The 22286-nt window shown below is 40.3% G+C and overlaps 3 protein-coding genes across 4 annotated transcripts; 1 reads left to right on the top strand and 2 right to left on the bottom strand.

Annotated features, from left to right (window-relative positions):
• Positions 1–222: 222 nt before the first annotated feature.
• On the bottom strand, positions 223–6257 carry pcare1 (photoreceptor cilium actin regulator 1). Its single transcript, XM_074660673.1, has 2 exons — positions 2555–6257; positions 223–1132 (listed from the first exon to the last, which is right to left on the bottom strand). The coding sequence occupies exons 1-2, from the start codon at positions 5917–5919 to the stop codon at positions 1009–1011; spliced, it is 3489 nt and encodes a 1162-aa protein (XP_074516774.1). The 5' UTR covers positions 5920–6257; the 3' UTR covers positions 223–1008.
• A 3254-nt stretch (positions 6258–9511) lies between these two features.
• On the top strand, positions 9512–15765 carry spdya (speedy/RINGO cell cycle regulator family member A). The gene is made up of 7 exons (XM_074661356.1): positions 9512–9616; positions 11323–11626; positions 11737–11795; positions 12789–12874; positions 12980–13151; positions 13299–13656; positions 15135–15765. Exons 2-7 carry the CDS (start codon positions 11365–11367, stop codon positions 15194–15196), a joined length of 999 nt encoding a protein of 332 aa, XP_074517457.1. The 5' UTR covers positions 9512–9616; positions 11323–11364; the 3' UTR covers positions 15197–15765.
• trmt61b (tRNA methyltransferase 61B) lies at positions 15496–21162 on the bottom strand. Of its 2 annotated transcripts, none has more exons than XM_074661355.1 (8): positions 20911–21162; positions 19844–20810; positions 19662–19764; positions 18260–18450; positions 18044–18135; positions 16380–16585; positions 16200–16280; positions 15496–16113 (listed from the first exon to the last, which is right to left on the bottom strand). In XM_074661355.1, the coding sequence occupies exons 2-8, from the start codon at positions 20732–20734 to the stop codon at positions 16079–16081; spliced, it is 1599 nt and encodes a 532-aa protein (XP_074517456.1). In that variant the 5' UTR covers positions 20735–20810; positions 20911–21162; the 3' UTR covers positions 15496–16078. The 2 variants fall into 2 exon arrangements, with proteins under 2 accessions (XP_074517456.1, XP_074517455.1); XM_074661354.1 differs by having other exon boundaries at positions 16200–16283; positions 20911–21155.
• Positions 21163–22286: the final 1124 nt, after the last annotated feature.

The following is a 22286-nucleotide window of genomic DNA, read 5'->3' as shown; positions in this document are numbered from 1 at the left end:
ACACAATGATTCTTATTTTCAGGTGATTATACACTAAAGAAAACATATTTATTAATATTATATTCCAATTTCTGCCAATAGATCCCCCTAACTGCTACACACGGTTCCTTTAAGTAATTTCACTGAACCACACTAGGTTAAATAATTGACTAATTAGTGAATTTATTAATAAAGGACACTCTTGGTGGTTGTGCAACGGCATGCATGATTGCATGATTTGTTTTTTTATTAATAAACAAACTGTAAAAATGTAACGTGAAACAGAAAAATAACAATTGATTAGAAATTGGCCTTATTTTTAGCTTGCCGCATTTGCCAACAGAGAGAAATGATGTCTCACTGAAAGACTGAAAACATAGTTAATAACAATCATATGATATTACATTATTAATGATGACATTATTGATTTGATTAATAATTTCCATATACCAAAGAAATACTTATAAGATTCAAATCCTGGAATGGTTCATGGCACTGATGTGATCAAGTTACTTTCAGTTCATTCAATGGTACAGCTAATTTGTCAGTAATGGGGCTATATTACTCCATTATTTATTAACACGTTTTAATATTTGTGGACTTTTTATTTCTTTTTTAAATCTATAAAAAATTGAGAAACACACATTGAGACCATTGAGCTACCAAGACACTACATAGTATTTGAATTTTGAAGATGTAACCTCTGAACTGAATGAACTGAAAGTACAGTATGCAACCTTGTTAAACACCTGCATCTGTAATCTTGTTATGAAGCCAGGTAAAATGAGCACCATATATTGTAAACATTAAATTGTGTATAATTTGTTTTTTTCTCTCTTAAAAATACATATTACTCACAAACAAATTCAAAAGCGTATGCACAGACATGCAGTATGCATGCAAGATGCACACCTTTTTACCACAAACATTGTGTGGATAGAATAAGCTCTTCCTCTCTTCGCAGTGTCATGAACATCGTCTTCTGAAATCCTTGGTAAAGCCTGCTAATCCATAATCCCACTGGCCCCTTTAGTCTCTGTGCAAGGACTGTCCAACAACACACAGGTCCGGGTGTGATGCAGAGCGTAGTGTAGCCCTGAGGTTTGATTGGCTCTCCCATAATTCTTCATCTCTGGTTGGTTCATCGTCCAGCCTATAAGAATGAATGGAGAATGTTGTCAATAACAATTAGAGAAGTGGGCCAGGAGGGTGTGTGTCAGTTATAAACAGGAAGGGTGCATGACTGAGATTAGTTTGTGAAGTGATTTATAGGTTCACTCAGTTACTCTGAAAGTAATCATGTAAGACCACACATAGGTGCAAAAAACCCTAAAATTAAAACATTCAAGATTTTTGGAGTTTTACTGCAGACTATTGTGACAAATAACCCTGGATATACTCAAAATTTAAAATTAATGCATTATTCAACACAGAAACGGCAAGATAAATACATAGTGGAGAGAAGAGAGATTTAAAAAGACTGGCTTTATATCTTTTATACTGGATGTGATACTCTCTAGTTTATGTCTCCATAATTCGAATATTCTCTTTTATCCTTGATGTACTCTCATAACATCTTGGGAACGTGTCAGCTTTATGTCTAAATGTGGTTAGCGTAAAAGATGATTGAATGATAATCTAATAATGTGGTATAACAGCTTTGTCAAATAGTCAGATACTTAAACAAGATACTGTATTTGAGGCAACTACATTTGCTTATCTCAGACACAGTCATGTCTCAGTAGACATATGTCATGTTAAAATTGCAGTAGGGTTTGATACCGATGTTTAGTGAGAATGAAATATATGTCTGACTTGGTAATTTTTATGTAAATACATGTATGACTAAAAACCTAAACTGTAAGTGTGTCAGCCATTTTTGAGAGAAATCATCAATGTAACGATGAGCTAGTGATGGTTTATTTTATGGGTCCCTAACTTTGCTACTAAATTTCAGGAAATTGTCCTAATCATTTCCTAGATAGGAGCTGGATATTTCCTGGAAAGGGTTGTGTAATTTGGTAGTATATGGGGTATGGGGGAAATGGTCAGGTGGTACAGTTGGTAGCTAATCACTCATGGACAAAAAAACAACAACTAATGTACAAATATGCAGTTTGACAACCAAAACTAAAAAGTTTCCTGAGTGGTTGAAAATCACAGCTAAACATATAATGAAACAATTGTGAAGCATAAACTTACAAATGAACATTTACTTGGTTCCCCAGTGGATCTTTGTCATTTAAAGATGTGTTAAGAATCTCAGTTATTATGAATTTTGAACATACTGTTTTCTATTTTCACTATAACTGCTATAGTTTTCCTGGTTGTCTCAGAAAAACTCAATGAGTGAGTACATATCAACTAAACTAATGACATTCTCCATTTTCCTTCTAATTAGTATATTGCATTGCCTGTTGTGGGAAATTTCCAAAGAATTAACTATATCTCATACCAGCAAATTACTATAATTTACAGGAAATGAAGGTACCTGTAAAATATACCATTACAAAAGATTGAATGAAAAGCCAAATTTAAGAATTTAGGATATGTAACATAGAAACATGGTACTCACCCCTGTTGGTATATTGCTGGCTCACTCCCACAAGTCTCAGCCACTGAGATGCCTGGCGATCTTGGTGGCAGATTTAGACTTGGCCTTCGGTCTGATTGGCTACGTCGGACGAAGGGCCGAGGTCCTTGAACGGATACAGGAAACCTCCCACGACTCCCCCAAGTACGTGAGAGAAAAGAGACCCCGGTAGCGGCCCATGCTTGTGGGGGTCGAGGAACTTGACAAGGCTGGGCCTCAAACAGAGATGGGGACGCACGGCAGAAGACTGAACGTGCATTACTGTTCATCCGAGCGCTAGATAAGTCCTCACTGCTGTTCTCTCTTGACCATCTTTGTACTTTTGGCGAGGCTGGTGGAGACGGTGCTTTGAAAGGATAGGAGGAGGGTGAATTTGAGTTCACAATATTCTGCTTGCTGACAGGTGGGCTGGGGAGCCTCCCCTGAACTGCTGGTGGTGAGGGGAGTTTCCTGTTAACAGGGGGGCTAGCTGAGGGTGGAGTAGGTTGCCTTTTGAAGTTATGGGGACTGGGAAGTCTTCGATGTTGACTGCTTGGTGTAGAAGGTGCTGAGGGTAACATTCGACCCCTATTCATGGGTGGCGTGGGAGGTGGTTGACTCCTGGCCGCTGAAGAAGGAGGCACTGTAGACATTGTTGTGTTAGATCGAGGCACTGAAAGATTGTCACCATTTTGTCCGTCAGCTAATTCTTCTTGACTGGCAGATGAATTTGCTGCTACATAACTTGTTGACGATCTCTGCGAGTCTGAAGAGTGTCGTAGGTGTATGGTCTTTCTGCCTTGCTGGTACAAGGAGTCCTTTTCCTTTCCTGGGTCTGCCTCTTGTTGGATATCTGGCAGACTGACTTTTGACGGAGCAGATGTGTCTTGTTGATCCGCTCTAGCAAGGGAAATACCCTTGGAAGCTTGTGGAGGGCCTCCTTTACTTGGCAGCACTGACTGAATTGAGGCTCTCAGTCGTTGCGATACTGTAGCCCTTTTTAATACAGGCGACTTTCCAACTTTTGTAGCCCCTTCATCTGCTACACCAGTTGAAAGACTCTGGGCACTTTCAAAGGAATTATCCATTAATACCTCTAGTGGAGGTGGCGGAAGACTATCCAGATCTAAATCATTGGTTTTCTCAGAGGAAGTGGTGTCAGGTCTACAGCTTGTTATCCCCATACTAAGCACAGCTTCTACATTCCCTAAACCAGGTAACACAGGAACGCCACACTTCCGTACTCCTTTGAGAGGCCCCAGAACTTTAGGACCTTCTAGATCCTCTATTCCTTGACTGAAGGTATCAATCAGTCTTTTGACTGAATTCCTACCTCTGTAAAGGCCTGAAGATGGTCGTGGTGATGAAGGAGGGCTAGGGGGTGGGGTGGCTTTTATAGGACCCTTGGATGTTTTATTGTCCTTCAGTTTATCATCTTCCACATCACTGCCTACCTCCTGTTTTTTACTGTTGCGCCTTGTAAGGCCTGCTTCATCATCAAGTGGTTGGGGATTGCCGTTCTTCTGTAATGGGGGATTTTTGCGATTTATTGCTGGAGATTGTGCCGGTGACGTTCCTTGATTTTGTTTTGATGGAGCGGTCTTCATGTTTCCACCTGCCTTGCTTTTACTCATCCTCTGCAACCGCTGGTTTAAATCCTTCTGGGTCCTTTCTAGTTCAAGCAGAGTAGGATCTTCACCTTTGCTCCGCAGGGATTCTGCTGACTGGGAACGTCGATCTCTAGCCACCCCCGGGGTCTTTTTTACCACTGCCTTCCGAAAAGGTGCTGTTGTTTGAGGCCTCCTCGGAGATTGTTCCTCCTCCTCCGTCCACTGGCGTCTACTGCTTTTTGGGCTGCCAACTGCCTTTGTTTTGGCACTAGCACTCTGTGATGGGACAAACTGTATCCTACCACTTATAGCATTTTTCATTTTGAGAGTCATTTCGACATTTTGAGGATTCTCTATGCGCTTTGGGGGTAGGCGGCGTGGGTGTTCTCGGTCTACAGGTGAAGAATTTGATCGCTTTCTAAACCCTACATCTCCCATTCCTCTATCCATCTCCTTATCATCATCATTGTCGTCTTCCTCCCCATAATCTAAGGAGACTGAGCCTAGCAATGAGTCTCTGTGGTAATTAGCCATTATGGTACATATAGAGCCTAATGAGTTGAGTGAGGAGAGGGAAACACTTGGACTTATTTGACTTGCAAGCTTTCGCCTTGATATTCCTTGCCTAATGTTCGTGGAGGTGTGTCCCACAGGACTGACAGACTGAGTAGTTCTATTTGTCCCAGTGGACGCACCACTTCCTCGTCTATGGCGTCTTTCAGATCCAGCAAGGGATTCATTCTCAGCCCCAATACCACTGTCCTCACTGAAAAGAGCAGAATCCTCTGGTCCAGGCTTGCGCAGAGAGGCCATTTCAATGCGAGACAGGAGTTGCATTAGCCTACTCTCTGCTGCACGTTTGACTTTCAGTTTCTCCTCTAAAAGCTCTGAGACAGAGGCAAAGTACTCCACTGCCTCCTCCAAAGCAGCCTCCCCAATTCCGGCAACAGTCTGGCTCACATTTCGCATTCTCTGTGTGGTGTACTGAAGCAGCTGCTGCAACAAATCCGGTGGGGGCTCAATATTAGCAGAGCCAGACTTCAAAGGTGGAGAAGATGAGAGGTTTTTCATTTGACTTGGCCATGCAAGATGTTCTCCATTTTCTTTTAAAACTTTCTCTCCCTCGTCTGCCATCTCCTCCAGTCCCTGAATGATTTCCTCGTAGCGTAGAGCCATAAAAGCCACCATAGTCTGCACAGAAACCTGTGTTTGGGTTGCTTGTTCCAAAAGTCCTAGTAAAACATCGTATTTGTTTATGCTGGGATTCAGAAAGGCATAGGCAGCTTGGTGAGCTTTTACCAACGGTTCAGGGAAGTCCACTTTCTGTTCTGGTGGTTTTTCTTTGTCCTTGTCTTTCTTTTTTAGCCCCTTAATACCTCTGGTATTTTTCTTTTGTTTTCTGCCAGGCTTTTTTTCTGTCACATCCTGCTTGTCAACATTTTTGTCTTTTCTCTGTGAAACTGTGTTGTTGTCCATTCCTTGACTCCCCGGTTTATCCACGTTTACTGCGTCAGGGACGAGCTCAGTCACAGATCTCTTTTTTTGTGGTGTCATATGAGTCTCTTTCTGTAATACCTGGGTTTGTGTGGCGGCCTTCCTCTCCTTTGTATCCCCATCTGTTGATCCAGTTGAATTATGATTCTCTCCATCTTCATGGGGATCTCTGGGGCTTTCTGGAGGTGCAGGGGGAAGCATTCTCCCCTTCCTATTGGGACCCAGAATCCCAAACTGGTTACCCTTGGATGGTGAGCAGCCCATTTCGGATGCTTTCAAATACAAGCTGATTTTTGTGTCCTCCTTGAGATGCTAACACAACAGTGCAGTGAACGATGCAAAGAATAGCCAAGGTCCTTAGCCACCTGCTGTATCTGTCATTTTCAGATAGCTGAGGTTGTCGAGTCTGATAAGGTCCCTCTCCACAAGGATGCTACCAAAACAAAACAATGATCCATCCATTTTACAAATCTCTCCCACCTGTCATAGATAGGCGAAATAAATCCACAGATCGATGCTCATGTTCATAAAAAATGTCCTTGTAGCGTGCTCTGAAGCACACCCTTCTCTACCTTGCTAAGGACAAGCCGCTGAGAGGATTAGTGAAGCTTTCAGTGAACTCCTCAGCACGAACATATGTCACGTTAAAGCATATAAAACTCACCTACTTGTAAGACTATAAGCTCATTTACGTAATGAGGAGCTGCAGGCCTCAGGTGGCTTTTTATAGCCTGCAAAACAATATCTCTCTATTTAGCCCTAAGGCCATTTCCATTGCAAAAACAAAAAAAGTCAACTTGATTTAAAAAAGGAGAAAGTGTTTCTTTTCAATGGCATTATATGCAGTTGCAGCTATATGCACAAAACAGGTACTTATAGTTCTATTCTATCAAAAATGATGTGATATAGAACATTTATGTATATCACTAATGTTTTAGTAAACATGAATAATGTTTCCATTTGACATAATGTCCAAAAACAGACTTAAATACCTTTGTCATACAGTCGTACAGTAAGTTATTTTGGTGATTTGCTAATCTTCTCTTAACTTCTATATCCAGCATCAGTTCACTGGAACAGTGAGGCAAGCTTTAAAATAACTTGAACTGCCTCTGCCTCTCTGTAGTAGACACTTTCAATAAGATGAATATATTTAGAAGGCTAAACTCTATGGTTTAGATTAGGGATGCACCAATACTGGATTGGATATCGGGCCGATACTGACTCAAATAGCTGGAGCGGATATCAGTGATAATGGGGACGATCTAATAATTCAATTCTATGTTTATATACAATATACATTATATACTGGAATTGTAATTCCTGTTAGTTTTGAAGATGTTTTTAAGAAGTTTCTGATGTACGATTTATTTTAATAATAAATAACAATTCACAAAATTTAGATCTATGAATTTAGTTGTTACAATTTTGTTTTACAAAGAAAGTCAAGCCTGGTGTTGCCTTACACATAAAAGAACAGCTCATTAATTAAACACCTGGTATCGGATCGGTACTCAGTATCGGCCGATACCGAAAGCCCAGGTATCGCTATCGGTATTGTGACTGAAAAAGTTGGATCGTGCATCCCTAGTTTAGATTAGCATGACATCAAACTTAACCATGATGTGATAAAGGCTTTTTCACAATGAAATAATTTGTAATTTTTGCACATAACTTGTTACAGTTGATTTTATTACCCAAATCAATTAATTTGTGAAAACATTTCCTCTCATTTGGTTATTCTGGACCTATTTCTGGTTACATGTGCATGTATCTGCCCTATCATAAATATTATATGAATTACTACAAACTGAATCTCTTTAGTATGGAAGATGCTTAACACTCCAATCACTATGTGCCCTTGACTTCTTGCCTCACACATCGTCAGATCACAGCATGATCACGGAAAGAAGAATTACAATCAGTTTTCTGTCTGTGTAGAGGAAGCTCACAGTTGTACCCCTATCCATGTCCTACATAACCCATTCACCTCAACATGTTCTTGTGCTACACTCATTTAAAGTAGTGTGATTGTTTTGCATTGTCTCATATTTTCTTATATTCCTATTGTACAGTATCTCTGTCTCTGTAATCTCTGTCAAGTAACCATTTAATGCATTATTGTTTTATAATAATAATAAAAATAACTAGATAACTTAAGCCTCCATTTTCACAAATTACAGCTGCTCTCTCCCACCAAACTATGCTCAGTACACTGATCAAATTTCCACTATTCTCTGGCCTGTCTGTCTTGTTCTTCTATGCAATACTATAGACTTAGGCTTCACTGAAATATGAAATAAACAAGAAATATGAAATAATAAATTAATCCAACCAGGTGCTAAATACACCCATTTATTTATTTATGTATTGTGAATGAAAAAACAGTGTTTAAAGTCGAATTAAATTTAATTATTAAATGCATAACAATAACAGTACAGAACAAATGATAAACTGTACATTTAATCCAAATTGTGAAGCAATAACTGCAGGAAGTTTGTGTAAAACAAGAGATTTGGATGAATTTTGAGCAGATTATTTCCAGTGAATATTGCTTCAGAGATGAGGTTTCCTATTTTTTAATTTTTTTTCCTCCCTGACGCTTTTCCATTGTTCTATTAGCTCTTTGGTTGTTTTAACTGCGTGCTTTTCTAATGCAGGCTGCCTCTGTGAATACAACTCATGTCCAGGTCTTCACCGTGCCCTTATCCTAATCCTAATAACCCAAACTTTAAAAATAGCAATTCCAATTTTTTTTTTCCCCAGAAATTAATGAAATGCTGAGATAGGCCAACTGTATATATTTTTGAAAAGTTGTCTTACAGCCCTTAAAATCAAGAAGGCCTCACGACCCCATGTGAAGCTTTAGATAGATAGATAGATAGATAGATAGATAGATAGATAGATAGATAGTAACTTTATTGATCCCGATGGAAATTCAAGAACCCTAGGTGACCCCTAGTAGGGGTCAGGACCCCCAAGTTGGGAACCAGTGGAGTAGATTATCGAAAGAGAAAGACTGCGTTTTCAATAATGATTTGAAAAAAAATAAGTTTTTTTTGCACAATTTATTCTATTAGTTTTACCTTTATATGAATGTGTCTTTACCTAAATTCAGGGGCTGCAGCCTGATACAGCAGCTACAGACTGGAGGGAGGGAGTTTCACCATAACATGACAAAGAAGAAGGAGAAGACATAATTCATTTGATTAATATCTCAGCAAAATATTATATACATAAAATAATATGGCTTAAAAGAATACACTCCTTTTATATTTTTAAAGATACTGATTTTAAACCATATTTGACTATGATAGAAAAACTCAAACTCAAAAATTCTAAATTGGCAAAAATTATGTTCTATTTATTCTATTAAAATTAGATTGATTAGACATTTCAAATTTATTCCAATTGTTTAACAGACCCCGATTGTTTTGTTTTTTTATTTTATTTTTTGTTTTTATTCATCTCTTCCTGTCCTTACATTTTATTTGTTGTATAATTTATGTATTTTATTTATTATTATTATTATTATTATTATTATTATTATTATTTTTAATATGTAAAATATATTTGCTGAATTTTTTGTAATGAAAAATCTGAACATTGAAATTGAAGAAGAAGAAGAAGAAGAAGAAAAAGGGAGGAGCGATTGGTCCTCGTCCCCGCGTGCAGGTGTACTGCTCAGCGATTGGCGCGGAGCCTGAAGCGCGTTCGTTCCCAAACCTACATCTCCTCTGTTCAGTGTGTCCTAGCTGTTAACTACTGATGACTGGTGAATACTTTATGCTCAGTTTGAGCTGTTTTAAAAGGTGTAGCTCGGTGTTAGCATTCTCTCCTGTTCTCAAGGACATTACTCGCTTCAGCTCTTTTAGCGTTATTAGCTTCTGTCCCGGTGTGTCTCTGATAACCGGCAGCATCAGGAACACTGAAACATCTCCACTACTCATCGGTGTTCAAGGTAAGTTAACTCGGCTAGCTAGCTAAATGCTCACCTCTGCTCCACTCACTGAAGCTAAAGGGAGAACCGCGGAGGTGATGAACGTTGATAGGATAAATGAACTTTAAGACTTGTTTGTTTGTAAACCAGAGCTAGTTCGGTAATAACATTAAAGTTAGCTTCATACCAGCTAGCTGGCTGACAGCTATTTTGCTAGGAGGCTTGACATGAGATTCATTAGAGATATATGCAACGTAATTTTGCCTAGTCAAAACTCTAATTCAAGATATCCCTAATTACATTTTGACTAGTACGATTCTAACTACTTTTGCCATTCAGAATAATAGATATGTTGTGGTTAAAAACAAATCTTTGTTTAACAAGGACTGGATGGAGAAAGGAATTTGGTCGGTGACTCACTTAGTTGATAGTAGTGGCTGTATCATGTCGTATGATAGTTTCTGTCTTAGATATTATTTAATTGGCAATAGTGACATATTTAAATCCATAACTAAAGCCATCCCCATCTCTATTATATGCTTGATTAGAGGAATTTTAACAAATCCTCCTATCACACCTCGTCTCCCACAACTTTTAGTTGGTGGCTGTGACTCTAGTGAAATCAAAATCCCAAACAAAACAATTAGAAATATGTTTAATGACATCTCATACCCTATAGTATCGTACAGAAACTCAATTTCACAAATCTATCAGAAAGAAACTATTCACGTGTTACGAAACTAAATATCTAAAATTCCCCATAACTCCCAAAGCAAAAGAAATCCATTTTAAAAATAAAAAAAAATAAAAAAACTTTTGCCATTCATGTGTATGGGGTTTGTCATTACGGATATCCACAACTGAATTATGACTTGTCGTAATTCCAGTTTCAGATATCTACAATTTAATTCTGACTAGTCATAATTCCAGTTAAAGATGTGTTTAATTCCTCAATTGAAGATATCTACATTGTCAAAATAAAATTGACTAGTCAGTATCTCAAACTGGAGTTGGGGATAGTCAAAATGTACAGTAAATACAGATATCTTGAATTAGAGTTTTGACTAGGCGAAATGACATTGCAGATATCTGTAATTACGTCAGAAGCAACGGCAAGAGAGAGGCGGAAGCTATTCAAACATACTATGGCGCTGTACTGCAGCCGTATGGGTTTATAAAGTGTGTCTGGAGAAAATAAATCTACAATAAGCTGTAAATTTCTACCACAACTCTCTAGCTAAAAAAGCTTGTTTGCCACAGATTCCTTGATGATGAGCTCTTTCTATTTCGTGGCATTTTCTAACTATCTGATCCACAACGGTCCCTGACCACTCGTCTCACAGCCGGCTGCACATAGAGACTGATGTTATGTGCCCAGCTTGGAGGACTGAAGGCTCGTTGTGATTAAAATGAGGTTGTAGCTCGTTGTCTACCCTACTACGGTTAGAAAGAGCCCTCGTTTGTGTTTCAACAATGTTTCACTGATGAGTTATAGATCTGGGAAGTTTGAATCTGTGAATATCTTTCCATCCTTACCGAACTATCCAAGTTAGCAAACCCAAAAATTCCACATCCAAAAATTAGGTAATGTTAATTCCGGATAGTCAAGTTTAGCTATTAAATATTAAAACGGCTTGCCATAGCTTTGTGTATATTTGAACCTTATTTGGGGTTTGCTGCTAAGCACTTAATGTTCATTTTTCAATCTCTCCTCCATTTCCTCACAGAACACACCATCACTCTCCACTACAGATGATCTAAAGTGAAGCATGATGAAGCACACACGCAGTTGGTGCCAGGCTAATTTAACTCCCTCAATACCTGTTGGCGGAGTCAAACCCAGCAACTCACACTCCCTCCAAATCAGAAGAGCTCTCCTGCTCAAAAGAGCCAACGGCCAAGACGCCCAGGGCCCACCAGGGAAGAGCCAGCCGAGCCAGCGTACGAATGACATCTATGGTGCCAAAGTGACCATGTCCCCAACGATTGTCATCCAGCGGCAGGAAATGGCATCGTTCTTCAGACTTTTTGGTATATATATGTTTCAATTCAGTGGCATCATAGTGACCAATCTTACTTTTAAACATGAACGAATGAAGAGTGTTTGACATTTGATATTAAATAATTATGTTTGGTTACAGATGATGATGTGATCCATGACTTTCTGTGGATGGACTGTTGCTGTAAAATGACTGACAAGGTAAGTTGGTAACCCCATACTGTACCAACAACAGTGTATGTCACATAGAAGTGGTGTACATCATCTGCAAGCAGGGAACCTGAAGATTAATTTGAGATGTGTGTCAAGTTGTTCTAGTCATTAATAAGAAATATAAAGAATAATTAATAAATGAATTAATGAATTAAAATAAATTGCATTCCCATGCTCTATTATGTCTCATAAGTTGTTGCAGCAATTTTGTGGTTATTTGGTGCTAAATATAACCGTTTTACCACTCAAAATGAAAATGATCAATAATCCCTTTTGACATTTGGAGATTTCTGCAACAATTGCATTTTTTGGCAATTAGATGGAGAGCGCTTCTGTTCTGGAAACTGCTTAGAAACCCCCTTATTGTCAATCTAGTTAGGAAAGCCATCCATCCTCTGAATGCTCTAGGTCTCTAGTTTGTGGCTGTAAAGTTTCATGAGGCTGTGATTATCCTAGAGGTCACCACAGGTCATTTTATACAATGATGTCAAATTTCAAAAAATGGTCTCACTACAATTAAGTGGCAATTGATGTAATTCCAAGACTGTTTAGGGACCCTAGTATGCAGAAATATTCAAATACACCATTTTAGAATAGGCGAAAATAACACATTTATTCTGCTTTAAAAAAACTGCATGATTTTTGCCCCAAACTGCATGTGATTATCATAAAGTGTGCATGTCTGTAAAGGGGAGACTCGTGGGTACCCATAAAACCCATTTTCAGTCACATATCTTGAGGTCAGAGGTCAAGGGACGCCTTTGTTAATTGCGATGCCAGTTTTTCCTCGCCAAATTTTAGCGCAACTTCGTAGTGTTATTTAGCCATCTTCACTCTAGCTTGAAAACTCAGCCCACAACAACCTCTGAAAGACAGAATACAGTTTTAAGGGGTTAAGTAAATGACTTGGTGACAAAATCTCTTTGAAGCTTCAAGATTCTTACAATTAACTGACGCCAACGTTTCTCCCTAATTCATCAGTACCTTCTAGCCATGACCTTTGTGTACTTCAAAAGGGCGTGCTTCACTATTCCTGAATACACCAGGAAGAATTTTTTCATTGCACTGTAAGTTTCAAAGCTTTTGTATCTTGTTATTCTCATAAAAAGTGAAACATTGTGTGCCACTGCTGGACAAACTGTAACCCTAAATTTAGCTAAATGTGCTCATAGGTATCTCGCCAACACCATGGAGGAGGATGAGGAGGAGAGTAAGTACGAGATATTTCCGTGGGCCCTGGGCAAGAACTGGAGGAAGCAGTTTCCCCGCTTCCTCAAGCAGCGAGACAAGCTGTGGGCACGCGTCGAGTACAGAGCTGCCGTCAGCAGGCGCTGCTGCGAAGAGGTACACACGAGTAGAACTGCCCGGGGAGAATGATAAATGTTGTTTCTTTGGGAATCTTTTAAGGGTCTTGTTTTTGCTGCGCAGTGCAATTTTCCATCTCTGTTGTTTGTTTTTTTCTTCTGATGGAGCTGTATCTCTGTCCTCCAGGTGATGGCCATCGTGTCCTCTCACTCCGTGTGGCAGCGAGAGCGTTCGGAACACCACAGCGGCGCCCAGCGGCAGTACGAGTACCGAGACCACACTCGTATTCCCCGCGGGCCCTCGGCCTCCCCCGTCTCCTGTGCCCTCTGTAACCGTGGCGCCGGGGTAGATCGAGGCCAGGGCTCCTCTTCTCCCTCCAGAGGCTCTTCTGCGCAGACCCCAAACCCTGCCTTTCCTCACCCATTCACCTCCACACTGAGTTTGGAGGTCACCCCACCCAGGGCCGCAGCCTCCCGCAGGAAGGCGGCAGAGACGAAAATCCAGGCACAACATTCCTTCTGCTGCTGTGCCGAGGAGGTTCCCAGTAGGTATCACGTTTCCCAAAAGCATAAATGATTGTAAAATCCATCTCAGGGACCTTCTTAAGCTTAAGACGTGTTTCCCAAAAGCATTGTAATTTAAAAATAGAAATGATCGCAGATTAACAAGTACTTCTTACCCACTTGTACTGTAGAGGCTGTCTTCAGAGGCTCTGGCAAATGAATCACACATTTTTTATCTGTTCGAAATGTACCTTAAAGGGAGATTTGTCAAGTATGTAATACTCTTATCAACATGGGAGTGGGCAAATATGCTTGCTTTATGCAAATGTATGTATATATTTATTTTTGGAAATCGATTAACAACACAAAACGATGGCAAATATAGTCCAGAAACCCTCACAGGTACTGCATTTAGCATAAAAATATGCTTAAATCATAACATGGCAAACTGCAGCCCAACAGGCAACAACAGCTGTCAGTGTGTCAGTGTGTTGACTTGACTATGACTTGCCCCAAACTGCATGTGATTATCATAAAGTGGGCATGTCTGTAAAGGGGAGACTTGTGGGTACCCGTAGAACCCATTTACATTCACATATCTTGAGGTCAAGGGACCCTTTGAAAATGGACATGACAGTTTTTCCTCGCCAAAATTTAATGTAAGTTTGGAGCATCATTTAGCCACCCGCATCTTCACTCTAGCTTTAAAACTACGCGCTACAACATAAAAAATTGCAAGTTGCGTTAATGCGCCATAGGCATAGTCATTCAACCCTCCCAGAACCCCAACCCTTGCCTCGTAAACCGCAATACACATCAGACATCACAATGGTTTTAAAACAAAAAATAAAGACATAAATAAACAATTGGTCCCTGATGTTGTTTGCTAAAAAGTGTTTAGTCAGTTTCACTACAATTTACACTTTTATTAACAAATAGATGCGGCTGGTCAGATTAAAAAGTGTGAGAAAGAGAGTTACAGGGGTGAAAAGTGTATTTCTTTATTTCTATATTTGTTACCTCAATGCAGAAAATAAGGAAGGGCGCACACCAGGATTTTTTTTTTTTTAAAGGGTGTCCAGCGTCCCCCAGAGGGTGGCGCCCTAGACGACTGCATAGATGGCCTATGCCTTAAGCTGGCCCTGACACAAAAACAACAGAAAATAGGGTCCAGTTTGAAAAGTACCAAAGTTACCCTTAAAGACCAAACTTAACAGAGAAATTATCACTTGAACATACATCGGTGTGATAAGAACTACCTAAAATGACATCATTTGTTAAACTTACTTACTTTGTGTGTGTGGATTATGTGTAGATGTGATTTAGCTGGATTACACCTGGGAGGTATTTCACAAAGCAGGGTTAGAAAGTGAAGCTAGGAAAGACTCCCTGTGATAACAACTTGAAAACCTTGAATATTAAGTTTAGAAATAGGATTAATTCCAGCACTTTGATCGTAAAGATATTTCTTGTCTCAAGTTGCACTAAACTACATTTTTCTATCCTCCCTGTTTGTTAGAGAACAAGTCTTCCTGCAGGTCCACATATGACACCTCCATGGACTGGATCAGCGAGGAGTAGAGCGTCACACCACCACCTCAGCAGTTCTGACCCAGCTGTTCTGTGCATCGCTGTCTCTCCTCTTTAATACCACTTTTACTCTGAAGTAAAAGGTCTGAATCACAAGTGTAACTCACGAGTTTGTGTTTACCTCTTTTAAATGCAAATGTGGTACCGATTCAACAGAACAAAGTTTACCATTTACTGTCATTCCATACGTCATACTCTGATGGAAACATGCCGAAACAGACTGATATGACTCACCAAAGAGTGTTGTAAAGATGTGTTTAACCTGCACTGAGTTCTTGGTTTTTATTTAGATATTTATTTATTACTGTACTGTACGGAAGCACTTCTGGGATTTTTTTGATCACCATTTATTTATTCACGGATGTTAAATGAAATGAAAAAAATTGAGTTTGACATTTTTCAATCAAAGTTTAGCCACCGATACGTGTCCTTAACGCAGGATTTGATGCATTTTCACACACTGGGATTCTACTGGGCATTGTTTTTAATATTGTTGCCAAAGTGCCGGTTTAATGATCCAACACTGCCTCTTGAGTTTTGAATAAAGGCTTGAATTTAAATTTGTGAGTCTTTATTACAAACTTCTGTTATGCACTTAAGTTATCACAGGAATGGAGAAAATACACCTGGTTTTCCCAACCGCAACCTGTGTTTTGCACATATGTGGCTCTTTACATGCAGGCAATTACTGCATATATTCACACAAGTGTACAGATTTTTAATTGGCATTTACTAGAGACTTTTCATGAAAAAAATGCATATCAAAACACAACAGTGACTATTTTGACCATTTATTTTTTTAATTATTTACAGTTATAATTTAATCGATATGCAACAGTAATTTTTGTCCATGGTTCCTAGCAGGCAGAACAGCTACTGCACACACTTCCTCAGTTTGACCAGGAATGCTGAAGAGAGAAAAGTAGACAATGAGCAGTTATTTACAACATTATACACACACTTGTTGACTGGGACTAGTAATGTACTATCTGACCTGTGTGGCTCAGTTGTTCAGGATGAGGTCTGGCTATATAGGGAATACTCCCGAAGGCCGGGTGTTCCTCTGTGGTCATCTCTTCTGAAATAGAACAGTAATGGAAAAAAAATGCTCAACAAATATCATTTAGGACAAATCGACACAAGCACGTTGATCTGTCGTGTCACTTTAAATCACCTTTGTCGGCCTCGTCTGACGTCTCGCCCTCCTTCTCCCTCTGGTCTTCTTCCGTGATCGGAACTTTCCTGACGCAGTACTTCCCGTTTTTCTGGAGGGCCGGCGCCACTACCCACTCTCGGATCGGAACCTCGATGATGCGTTCACACAGCAACGGGAGCGCCGAACATCGGAGCCCTTCCAGCAGGTCAATGACCTGTGTTATGCTGTGTTCCAGAGAGGGACAGTCAGAATGCACTGTCGTGACTCTTTATTACTACCATACTTAAAAAATCATGTTTGTTTTTCTTATTCTTACGCACTCAGGGCAATCCAAATTTTGTACATTATTTTAAATCAAGACACATCCCGCTTTGAAAAGTTAATCGTTTGACACTGCTCTCATGTCTGTACTGTAAATATGAAGCTGGAGTCAGCAGCTGGCTAGCTTAGCTTAGCACAAAGACTGGAAACGGGTGGAAACAGCTAGCCTGGCTCTATCTGAAGGTTAAAAAAAAAGAAATCACTTCTCCGCACATCTAGAGCTCACTAACTTTTGCCCATGTGACCTGATGCAGGTTTCTGCATGATGACGCTGCTGCATACTACTTCGATGGCATGCTCCCAGTTTGTAGAAGCAGACAGGAGTACTGGTACGGAAGCTAAGCAATGCACTGCTGTGTGGCTAGTTTGGATCCAAAAGTCACACAACAACACAAACAAACTAACCGATCGATGCAGCGGCAGACCAGCAACTCCCGTGTTCTGCGAAGTAAAATTACTGTTTTTGTGAATGGAGTCTGGTGGCTTTGAGGACGATAGCGATATAACAGCTTCAGTTCCCCGTCAAAAAAGGGCTGTCTGACGGCGAGGTAAGGTGGCTGTGAACGGGAGTAGCAGGAAAACATATTTTAGCCACCTAAAAAAAAATCAATATCAGTTGAAGTGGACGTTATATTTAAAATATTTCCACCGCTTCACCTCGCCATCAGACAGTCCTTTCGCGACAGGGGAGCTTTATATCGCGGTCTTCAAAGCCACCAGACTCCATTGACAAAAACAGTAATTTTACCTTGCAGAACACGGGAGTATATACTGTATACAACCCCACTTCAAAAAATCCAGTTCAGTTATTTCCAAACTTGGCACAGCTAACGTTGACTCAGCTAGTGTTAGCGTTCGCATTATTCATAACCTTATTTATTAGCTTACTTTGGTAGCCTACCTCACTGCTTTTTGCTAACAGCTGAGTGGGCATTACCATTTGAAAAAACAAACAAACAGAAAAGAACGCGGATGGACCCGCCCTTTATCTTGTGTTTTACTGAGGGTTCTGTGCCAGACTATTTCTTGACTGGGAGCGGCAACTTCCTGGAATCTTGTTGTCACCATGAGGTTGACAACTTGTCATTTTTAAACTGAAATGAAATAAATGAGATATAACATGTTAATTCGAGAATTTTAGAAGTGCTGGTAAGCTGATTTCGTTACCTTTGGACAAACTCGGGCTAGCTGTGTCCCCCCCGTTTCCAGTCTTTGAAAGCGTATTTCCCAAAATGTCAAACTATTCCTTCTCAGTATGAAGCCACTGCACTTTTTCAAAGCTAAATGTATGCAACCCCATTTAACCACTCGTGTTAGGTCTGGTTTGAAAGGTAACAGCGGACAACACTGGAGATACACACTTGGCGAGGTAGACGGCACATACAGCTCCGGGGTGCAGATGTGGAATCAAAGCGGGTAAAACCAGGTGAGGGTTGATCAGGTCAAGAGCAACCTAGAACAAACAGAATGAGTAGGTGTCACGAAATCTACATTCCTGGAGTCTTAATGCAGGTAATCAGGTGTTGCCCTGTTGTTAATTTAAACACTGCCACAGTCTTTTTAAACCAAACACTGACCGCGTGGAATCCCTGAGCAGCGAGGAGCGAGGAAGCCTTGCCGAGGTCGGCGATGTGAAAGCTGACGTTGTCGGGCCACTCCTCCCCTCGCCGCAGACCCCACGACGTCCTCCAGCGGTTGTAGTTGAGCACAGCTCTCTTGTGGTGGTCCTCCCTGACCTCTACGCTCAGCACGCTGCCTTTACAGCCGACTGGGGAAAACAAAAAACATACATGTTTAATTATGTTACCTTCAGACAGATATTTCATTATAGCATGCAGGAATACACTATACATAGTATTTCATAATTTGCAAAAAAATATATGTTAACTAAGGCTATCAAAGTTAACACGATAAAAACACGTTAACGCAAATTCATCTTAACGCCACTAATTTCTTTACTGCATTAACGCAACTTGTTTTTAGGTTTTAGGTTGGAGCAGGCTCAGTTTTAAAGCGAGAGTGAAGATACTGACATCGTATGAAACTAGAAAACCTAAAGAATGGTACCATGTCATACTAGCTTCCTTGGAAAGGAGGATGAATAACGCTCCAAACTTACGCTAAATTTTGGCGAGGAAAAACTCTCATGACCATTTTCAAAGGAGTCCATTGACCTCTGACCTCAAGATCTGTGAATGAAAATGGGTTCTATGGGTACCCACGAGTCTCCCCTTTACAGACATGCCCACTTTATGATAATCACATGCAGTTTGGGGGCAAGTCATAGTCAAGTCAGCACACTGACACACTGACAGCTGTTGTTGCCTGTTGGGCTGCTGTTTACCATGTTATGATTTGAGCGTATTGTTTATGCTAAATGCAGTACCTGTGAGGGTTTCTGGACAATATTTGTCATTGTTTTGTGTATGTAATTGATTGCCAATATTAAATATATACCTACATTTTCATAAAGCAAGCATATTTGCCCACTCCCATGTTGATAAGAGTATTAAATACTTGACAAATCTCCCTTTAAGGCTCATTATGAACAGAGAAAAAATGGGTGATTAATTTGCGATTAATCCCGATTAACTATTTTAATCGATTGACAGCCCTAATGTTAGCGGCTAGATTGGCACGCCCTCAAACAAAGCTAGTTAGAGTGGAGCTGGAGCAGAGTCCGAAGAGTTTGGTTTGTTGACCAATCACAACAGAGTGGGCCAACTGACCAATCAGAGCATACTGGGCTTTTCAGGAGGGCGGTAGGGGCAGGAGCTCAAACAGAGCATTTCAGAAAGAAGGTGCAAAGAGGTGCTTACAGCGCAGCCGGTATAAGAAAAATAAAGCGTTTTTTTTAACATTTAAGTATGTAAACATGTTCTAGTAGAAACCCAAAATACAATATGAACCTAAAAATTAGCATAATGGGTCCCCTTTAATGGAAGAGAGTGAGACAATGACAGTATGATGGGTGCAGACCTGCTCTGGACAGGAACAGAGACATGGCCCCGGACCCAGAGCCTGACTCCAGCACGCGGTCTCCCTCTGTGACGTCCATCATCATCAGCATCGTACCTGCATCCTGGGAAAAGACAGAGACAATATCTGTAAGAAGAACCAAGAATGCATGTGGGACTGTGACACACAAACAAGTGCTGTACCTTAGGGTAGGCGATGGCCGGCCCCCTCTTCATTAACAGCACATAATCCTCCAGACTGGCCCGGCGTACAAGGAGGCGAACCCCCCTGCCCGTCTTCAGAAAGCTACCTGCGGGCTGCCCGGCTATGTCGTCGTGCAGGACAATCCCCCAGCTGCTCTGCAGTCGCGTCCCGGGCCGAAGCTCGAACATCTTTCTGAACTCCACCCGGTTCTTCTTACGATACTCAGCGACAAGCAGCTCCCCAAACGCGAGCGAGCTCTCCCCAGGAAGAAGAGTGGGCGATGTCACACTTTCTCCTGTGTCTGAAGTCTCCATAGCTGCATGTGATGCATGATGGGTACCTGAATCCTCCTCTCTAGGATGTCCAATTTCCTCTTGTGATGCATGATGGGTACCTGAATCTTCCTCTCTAGGATGTCCACTTCCCTCTTGTGATGCATGATGGGTACCTGAATCTTCCTCTCTAGGATGTCCACTTCCCTCTTGTGATGCATGATGGGTACCTGAATCCTCCTCTCTATGATGTCGACTTTCCTCTTGTTGTGTGCCCGTCACCTGGATGTTGTTTGTGTCTTCTTGCTGGTCCTGCTGCTCCCTCAGTTGCATCACCTCCTGGGTCAGGGCGTCCTGGGGGAGCAGGCTGCTGATCCTCTCCAGGGGGGACAGGGGACGCCTCCGTCTGGACAGCAGTGCTTGCCTGGAGGTCAGCTTGGCGCTCAGGGGTGAGGAGTCTGAGCTGTCACCCTGGTTTTCGTTACATTTCACAGAAGCAGTTGAAAAGGTTCTTATCTCCCTCCTACATTTATGGAGTATGAGATGTCTTTGACTGGATGTGCTGATTCTCACCAGTCTGTGCATGACCAGCAGGCCAAAGGGCATCTGAACAGCCATTACTTCATTATTAGAACATCATATGTAAACTAAAAGCAAAGGCTCTGTCTTGAGATCCCATCCAGTGAATTAAAAGCTGATGAAATAGATACAAAATGAGTGCAGTTGTTAAATATAATATGTATTACTGCGAAATAAACAATATATAATAGTAAACTGGTTGAAATGTCACTTACTCCATTCACAGTGTAACTAACAGTTGGCTCGTGTTCATTTCCCCTCTGTACTGTATTTACCACCAAGGAGGTCACCATGCTGGAAAAACCATGTGAGCTACGTCATAACTCAGCGACAGGTGTAGTAATTGAAGATAACCAGCAGAGGGAGACATTATAGCAATTCATTTTTTTATATATTTATGCCTCATTCTAAGCTCAAATAGGCATTGTACTGTGAAATACAGCAGTTTTAACCCTCTCTTTGCTTTTGTTATTTCGTTTTCTGTCTTACTGTTTAATAAATTGGCTTTGGTTACGTATAATGCAAATATATGAAGTGAGTTTGGCATCAACAACAGGTCTAGAAAGGTAGTTTTTCGGATAAAGGTCTTCTACGCAGGAATTTACAGCAGAGAACTTCATTTGTTGTTGATGCGTTCAAGTGCTGTAAAAAAATCGTAATTATGGCTATGGGTTACCCAACAAAGTGATGCAGAGATAAAAAAAACAAAAACGTATACATTGTATTATTTATTGGTAGTTATAGAACAAACGGGATACTTGAGTTATGGTGTCAGTTTTATGTTATTAAGTTCTTAAATGCATCAACTGGTTGTGTGCTAAATGTATTTACAGCTGCTATTGAGATGAAGCATTTAAACTAGTGAAAAGAACACATCATGTCCAGCTAGATAAGATTGTAAGGAGGACAGTAAGATAAAAAGACAAAAGGGGCATCCTGGAGAAAGTACTGCGAGTCAATTGAGAACTGCGAACCAGGTGTGAGAGGTGTTGGGGAATGATTAAAAAAGGACAGGAGGGATCCTGTTTGAGTAATGGAAACGAATTAGTAGCAACCAATAACGAAAGGCTGAGATAATGGTGAATACTTATACAGTACACAGGTCCAATATTTTGTCAGAAGAGGGAAGAAGAGGCCACGCAAGGGAATCAAGGAATGCACTAAAGGGGAACATCATTATCATCAATAGTTTCATATAATGCTTATTGCTCATTATTATTATTATTATTATGATTATGATTATTGTTATGATTATGATTGGGCTATATATAATTGTTATCATTTAACTCAGCTTTATAGGTTGTCTCAACCATACTATATTTGCACATTTACTACTTTTTGTATTTAAAAACAAAACATTGCAATTTGCAGACTTTGCTAATGTATACAGTAGGTTATTCTATGTTCATATTTTAGATTTTTTTAATGCTAGTATATTTATAGTGTATTCCAATGTTCTTTATATTGCGTATTCTACAGATATATTTCTCCAGTGTTGATATGTACACTTTATTTACTGTTCCGGTGCCTTTCCTGGTTTACCTGCTGCTTTAACACAACAATTTCCCCAATTTGGGATCAATAAAGCACA

The sequence above is a fragment of the Sebastes fasciatus genome, chromosome 15 (genome assembly GCF_043250625.1).
Source record: "Sebastes fasciatus isolate fSebFas1 chromosome 15, fSebFas1.pri, whole genome shotgun sequence".
Classification (NCBI taxonomy): Eukaryota; Metazoa; Chordata; class Actinopteri; order Perciformes; family Sebastidae; genus Sebastes; species Sebastes fasciatus.
This window is presented reverse-complemented; position numbering and strand designations above follow the sequence as displayed.